General features: G+C 47.2%; 2 protein-coding genes across 2 annotated transcripts; one reads left to right on the top strand and one right to left on the bottom strand.

Annotated features, from left to right (window-relative positions):
* Nucleotides 1-464: 464 nt before the first annotated feature.
* On the top strand, nucleotides 465-2456 carry sync (syncoilin, intermediate filament protein). Its single transcript, XM_079752004.1, has 5 exons — nucleotides 465-522; nucleotides 836-1341; nucleotides 1628-2044; nucleotides 2117-2241; nucleotides 2322-2456. Exons 2-5 carry the CDS (start codon nucleotides 841-843, stop codon nucleotides 2365-2367), a joined length of 1089 nt encoding a protein of 362 aa, XP_079608130.1. The 5' UTR covers nucleotides 465-522; nucleotides 836-840; the 3' UTR covers nucleotides 2368-2456.
* LOC307086701 (histone-binding protein RBBP4) lies at nucleotides 2443-5900 on the bottom strand. The gene is made up of 11 exons (XM_079752002.1): nucleotides 5788-5900; nucleotides 5258-5405; nucleotides 5024-5169; nucleotides 4592-4765; nucleotides 4369-4484; nucleotides 4091-4251; nucleotides 3850-3976; nucleotides 3641-3718; nucleotides 3325-3459; nucleotides 3108-3218; nucleotides 2443-2941 (listed from the first exon to the last, which is right to left on the bottom strand). The coding sequence occupies exons 1-11, from the start codon at nucleotides 5801-5803 to the stop codon at nucleotides 2879-2881; spliced, it is 1275 nt and encodes a 424-aa protein (XP_079608128.1). The 5' UTR covers nucleotides 5804-5900; the 3' UTR covers nucleotides 2443-2878.
* Nucleotides 5901-6290: the final 390 nt, after the last annotated feature.

The raw sequence follows: 6290 nt of genomic DNA, 5'->3' as shown, positions 1-6290 counted from the left end.
AAATAATGAGTTAGATGATTAACCATCGACACACAAACCTTGTAGCATACGTGGTTTGTATAAAAAAGTCCCATGCACAAACACAACGATTTCCAGTGGTTTGCTTGTTACCATCAGAACACACTCCAGTGAATGGTGTGTGTTCTGATGGTACTGGTGACCCACACATTCAAGATTTGACCCAAAACATAGGCCTACAGGCAAAATCGCTTCTTAAGAGACAAACAAAATATGTTTGTGTGTGTGTGTGTGTGTGTGTGTGTGTGTGTGTGTGTGTGTGTGTGTGTGTGTGTGTGTGTGTGTGTGTGTGTGTGTGTGTGTGTGTGTCGCTCAGAGCCAGGAGATAGTGTTTCGTGCCGCTGCCTGCCTCAGTGCCCTGATATTAATAAACACCGAACTCTCTGCTGCCCTGGATACAACACACACACACAAACGCACACGGGAACTGTTCTGTGATCCACCGTTTACCCTGCTGTTCTACCCGTTTGGGCAGAAGGCTTGGGCGTAATCTACAAAAAAAGCGTAAGTTTAAATTGTTGTGTTCGCTGTGATGTGATCTCATGATGTATGGGTGTTGGCCATAATTGATTAGGGGCTTCTTTGCAAGATAAAGGAGGCCTTGTTGATTTGTTTAACTTGCGTTTTATAAAACTTTTCTCACTTTGACATGAATGCAAACATTACATACGTTTGATATCCTATTTGATCAATTTACAAAGTCGAAAGAATGGGGAGTTTAAAGTACATTAGTATTAGTTGTTATTTTTTATCAATCAAGCTCGGCTCTCCTACTTCTTTCCCGAGGGCTCACTGGTTTTAGTTTGTCTCTTGGCAGGTGCAATGGAAACTCGTAGACTTGTCGAAGATTTCCCGCAAAGCATTGCATCAGATGACTCACACTCTGAAGATAGATTCGAGGGGTATGTCAATAGTCTCCAGAGACGCCCCATTGACTCGGAGACAACACACTCTGAACTCCTTAGCAGCGACCCAAGGCATCCAATGACTCAAGTTGGCCCACGTCCGCTCGACATGGACCACTTGGGTAGGCTTTTTGACCAATGCATCCAGGAGGTGCGTGGCCTCGAGGCGCAGAGGGACGAGCTCATACGGGAACTTCTCCGTTTGCACGCTCCCATGCTGCAAGCGGTGGCGCACTTGAGAAGAAAGGTTGAGGAGGCGCGCAAAACGCTCACCCTAGTGCAGCTGGATCATATTGGTGTTTGCGAGGACGTGCAACAGGTTAAGAAGAGGCTGTTAAGGGCGGCCAGAAGCTGCATCCAGAGCCAGGTCACACTAGCAGCACAGAAGTACGATGTGGCTCAGTCCTCAGTCACGCAAGTACGGTGATAACTCAACGGTCGACTTTTGAAGCGAGGCATTATCGTCTTCTTAGCCGAGAACTACAACACAAATGGTTTTCACATTACTAACTGGTGTGACACGGCTGTGTTCTTTGTTATAGCCTTTTTTTCTTGTTTGTCTTGTGTGACACACACACACACACACACACACACACACACACACACACACACACACACACCCACACACACACACACACACACCTCTCCTGTGTGTGTTTGGTTTCTTTCTCGCATGTTTTGGTCATTTACTTCTCCGCCAATAGGATGAACTCAAGGCCCAGATCCCACAGCTGACCCAGGAGCTGTCAGAGCTTCAGGAGGCTCACCGGCACAAGCTGAGCTGGCTGCGGGATGAGGCCAGAAAGCCTTCCCGTGGTCTGGCGCGGTCCCTCAGTGACGTCAGCCACTGCCGCCGGGCGTCTCTCAGCCTGCAGCGGCGGCTGAGCGGCAGCATGAGGTCGCTGGAGGGCTGGTACGAGCCTCGGCTCATGGCCTTGCTCCGTAGGAGGCAGGCTGGAGAGGACGCCCTGAGGAAGAGCAAAGAGCTGGGGCAGGATCTGAGGGTCCGGCTGGGGCCCCTGGAGCAGGCCATCCAGAGGCTGGAGCTGCAGAGAGCTTGTTTGGAGGACAGGATGGTCCTGATGGAGAGGGACAAGCGGGACTGCAAGGCTCAGTACGAGGTAAGCAGAAGAAAGGGTACCTTTCGTAAATGGTTCTAACATCCATCACTAATCGACCACAATAAACAACAGGAGACAGTGGACATGTTGGAGGAGACCCTGAGAGACCTGAAGGTCGAATTTGAGATTCAGAGAAAGTCGACCACACACCTACAGAATCTTAAGGACGGGCTTTTCAGAGAGCTGGCCGGCTTCAGGTATAACTTCAGCATGTCAACCAGTTTAAAAGTGCAGTAGCAACATTGTGTGACTCATTCTCTTCTTGTCATTATTATAGAGGCTGCAATGATGCCAGAGAATCGACGACAGAAGATGATGCATGAATGATTCCCTCCACTTACGGATTTGTGCTGAGAGACGGAGAGAATATTTGAAATATATTTTTATTATGAGAACACTTGGAAAGTTCATGATAGGACAAGACACTACATAGACAAAATGTGTAAAGCGAGCACTAACACTACACAAACAAGAAAAATATGAAAATGTATGTACACTTTTTTTTTTAGATAGAAAAGGTAAGGTGTCTGACATAAAACAGAAAGAATGTATATATTAAAAACCCTCGCATATCAAATCTTGGAACGTCTGTGTTGGCAAGCACACCAAACAATTCGGAGGAGTAAGACAATGTTTACAAGAGCAATATTGTAGACTTTGTAAAAATGCTAAAGAAAACGATTGACTTCATAAATATGCAATGCCATTATCCACAATACAAGACAATGGCAAAACAACCTTTAAAAATGACATGAAGTAGTCCCAATGTATCATTAACCAAATATCGATAGTCGACCAAAGTAGAAAGGGTTAGGGCGGGCAGAGGGGTTCCGCTCAGGGCTGGGGGTCCACGTCTGCCGCTCCTTCGGGGTCCTCGTCGTTGTAGATGTTCTCGGCCTGAGGAGCATACACATTGAAGATTATGCCGATCGCAATATCCATTCAGATCTATAGCGATGGTTGCAGTTACGACGGAAATTACAATAAAAGATTTGCTTATGTGCACATGTCTATGAAATTGTATGTGCATTTAAATAAATACAGTCGTAAAATAATGTCTTACCATCTGCCAGACTTGCATGATGTTGTCTTCTGAGACCGAGCAGATGACCCAGGGCTCGTTGGGGTTCCAGGAGAAGTCGGAGATCTTCGCCGTGTGTCCTCCGTGGATGAACTGGGGGTCAGAATGGAAAGGGAAGGGGGGGGGGGTTAGAATGAGCCTTTGTAGGACCAGGCTTTTTTCAGGTGACTAAACTAACAGTTACTCTTTGACAACTCACCAGAAGCTCTGGAGGACCGTCCTCGGCGTCTTCTGGCGACTGCTCTTCTCCGATCTTACTCAGGTCCCAGACGTTGAGGCGGCGGTCTGTGCCACTGGAGGCCAGGATGGTCTCGTTGTGGGGAGACCACTGGACCTGTACGGGGAAGAAGGAACCGGAACCACAGGGGACAAACTTTTATTTATAGTCCAAGCACTAAAGTACTTCACCGGTCAAAATATGGAAAGCAATATTAACTTGAATTACCAACATGAGATGAACAACAAAGTAGTCAAGTTAATGACCAAAGAAAATAAACAATCAATTGGCTTCTCACCTGGAAGATCTCGTCCTTGTGCGACTCAAACGAGTGCAGCTTCAGCTTGAGATTCCGAAGGTCCCAGAGAGCCACGGTCTGACAGGAAACTCACAAAATAAGACCACTGCGTACGCGCGAGGAAACAGATACAGCTACAGAGAAGAAGGGGGACAACCTTTCAGAACAGTAGTGCTGCGTTAAGCGCTGCGGGGACGGGGGATCCCTACCTTGTCTGCCGAGCCCGTGGCCAGGATGAACTCGCTGTAGGGGTTGAAGGACAGGCAGTTCACCTCGGCGGTGTGGGCGTCCACCGCGTGGCTGGGCTTGGACGTGTTGTTGGACCGCGTGTCCCAGCTGGAGACACACAAACACAGAGGCACCGTGGTCAACGGGGGACACAAGAGAGTTTAGTGGTGTGGAGGTTATTTTGTTTGGGGCAGGGGGGGTGGTGGAGCAGGAGCCGCCTACATCATGAGTTTCTGGTCGTCAGCCACGGAGCCGAAGAGGGACTCGTGCAGGAGGTGCCAGGACACGTCCTCCACCACCGCCGTGTGGCCTGTGAAGATGGTCTTGGCGTCCACAATCTTGCCCTCCTTGGGCACTGTGCTGATGTCCCATAGGCAGATTGTCTAGACAGAAAGGATGTGGACAGGGAACATGAGCAAAGGAGACTGGAAGGGAAGCGAGGGTACTGTAAAAATGACTGGCAAGAGTGGGTCTGAGGTGTGTGTTGGGGGGGGGCTCACATGGTCGTCTGACGCGCTGAGCAGACAACCACTCAGGTTGGGGTTCCACGAGAGGCCGTAGCCCTCCTTCTGGTGGCCCCTCAAACGCAGGTCAGGAGTGCACTCTCCAGAGGGGTCTGGAATCAAAACACAACAATGTTGAGCAGTGGGACGGCAGCTCAGAGTAGAACCACTGTTTACGTTATTTTCTTTAATGTCCACATCACGTTGGCTGTAATCTCACCTGGTTTAGAGGGGTGTTTCGTGTAATCGAACACCAGCACGTCGCTGGTGGGGGTCTTGGTGGCGATGATGCAGGGATTCTGGGGCATATAGCGGGCTCGGTTCACTTCTCCCTCGTGGTTGATCTTGATTTCAATCTCGATTTTACCACTGACTGAGCCGAATCCTCCAAACTCTGAAGCACAACGGATATTATGGTTATGGACGGTGTTCATATCAATGGCGTCCATTCTAGCATTGTGCTATTCCGATTAAAACCGCTGTCCCTTTTTTACCAAACTTATAATACACTTCAGTATGATTGTCTATTTACGATCTGAACAATCCCTTAAAAAACGATTTGATATGAGAAGAGATATGACTTAAATATGTAATAGGGTGTTAAGTAAACAAAATAAAAAGAGTAAAGACCAATGACCACATTAGCCCTCACCTCCTTTTTCACTGTCATAATGCGAAGCATCAAACTGGGCATCGTCATTTGGAAGTTGGACACTTGCTATCACAAGGTGATTCTGCTCGTCCGAAGTGTGTGTCCCAAGGACCAGCCGGTGCACACTGTAGTCCTTCCCCTCGGGTCTGCGAACAGGAGAAGAGAGTTTACCCCATGAGCAGCCAGGTGACAGGTATTTTACATAACCGAGGACTCTTTAACCCCGTGGCTAACCTGGTGACATCAGGTAACCACTGGGCGGTGAGACTGGGCCACTCCAGCGCATGGGTCATAACCAGGTCATAGAGAAAGGGGGTGTTCTTTTTCCAGATCTTGTACTCCTCATTGATCACCCTTTCCTCCACGGCATCGTCGAACGCGGCTGTACAAATAAAGAGTTATAATAATAGATGTTCAGTCATTCATTGTAATCACATAAAGCGCCATCTCGCAGCGTTTTCATTTAGGTCAGACTGGACATTGATGTGTCCACAGAGCAGTTTTTTGCTTGCTTGTTTGTTAAGCAGGAGCTTCGCGAGTCAAATGCGTTCAATCATCCATCTAAAGATGTTCTAAAACACATTGAAATGCAATTCTGCACATTAAAACGAGCTAGTTGGCGTTAGATTGCCGGTAAAATTGGATACTTTCTAACAATAAAGGTAGATGCATACTGGCGCGTAATCAACCGTAATCGTCTTAATGATCTTAGGTGACTAAATGTATACAAATGTTGATCTCAAATACGTATCATTGTTCCATACCTTCTTTATCAGCCATGATGTAGAAAAAAAGTGTATTATTGTAAGTAAGATAAATGTAGTACAGACTTCACATAGAAGACTGAAGCAACCTTACAATGGCGCCAACAGTCTAGGATGTGACCAGCCAATGAACAGCCAGCGTGGGCGTGGTTACGTCTTACGAGTCAAGATCCGGAAGTGTTATCGGACTTCGATCTTAGATTTTTTGGTAAAATTTAACGAATCCTGTCTTCAGGCCGAGCTCCAAGCTTGCCTCGGTTAAGATGAATATGTTTCCATGTTCACGCAATAATTCATGATGAGAGAGGATGGATATGGACATAAACTACTGATTAACACGATTTTACGTCTTATTTTTTTTTCGATTTTTTCAAAACATATATTTTGTAACTGATTCCCTCAAAACTCTAGCTGTCAAAAGGGATAGGGATAGCTGATTGCCTTCTATGTCTGCGAGATCACTGGGTTGCCTAGAAAACAGCCCAGACAATGATAGGAAACAT

The sequence above is a fragment of the Pollachius pollachius genome, assembly GCF_949987615.1.
Source record: "Pollachius pollachius genome assembly, chromosome: 15".
Taxonomy (NCBI): domain Eukaryota; kingdom Metazoa; phylum Chordata; class Actinopteri; order Gadiformes; family Gadidae; genus Pollachius; species Pollachius pollachius.
Note: the sequence above shows the minus strand (reverse complement) of the source record. Positions and strands in the feature narration are given on the sequence as shown.

Excerpts from the sequence above, each read along its gene's own strand:
- sync (XM_079752004.1), top strand. The coding sequence starts at position 841 with ATGGAAACTCGTAGACTTGTCGAAGATTTCCCGCAAAGCATTGCATCA. Across the intron at positions 2,045-2,116 it reads ACTGCAAGGCTCAGTACGAG|GAGACAGTGGACATGTTGGA; the intron begins GTAAGCAGAAGA and ends AATAAACAACAG. Across the intron at positions 2,242-2,321 it reads AGAGAGCTGGCCGGCTTCAG|AGGCTGCAATGATGCCAGAG; the intron begins GTATAACTTCAG and ends TCATTATTATAG.
- LOC307086701 (XM_079752002.1), bottom strand. Across the intron at positions 4,485-4,591 it reads GAAACACCCCTCTAAACCAG|ACCCCTCTGGAGAGTGCACT; the intron begins GTGAGATTACAG and ends TTTTGATTCCAG. Across the intron at positions 2,942-3,107 it reads TCATGCAAGTCTGGCAGATG|GCCGAGAACATCTACAACGA; the intron begins GTAAGACATTAT and ends TATGCTCCTCAG.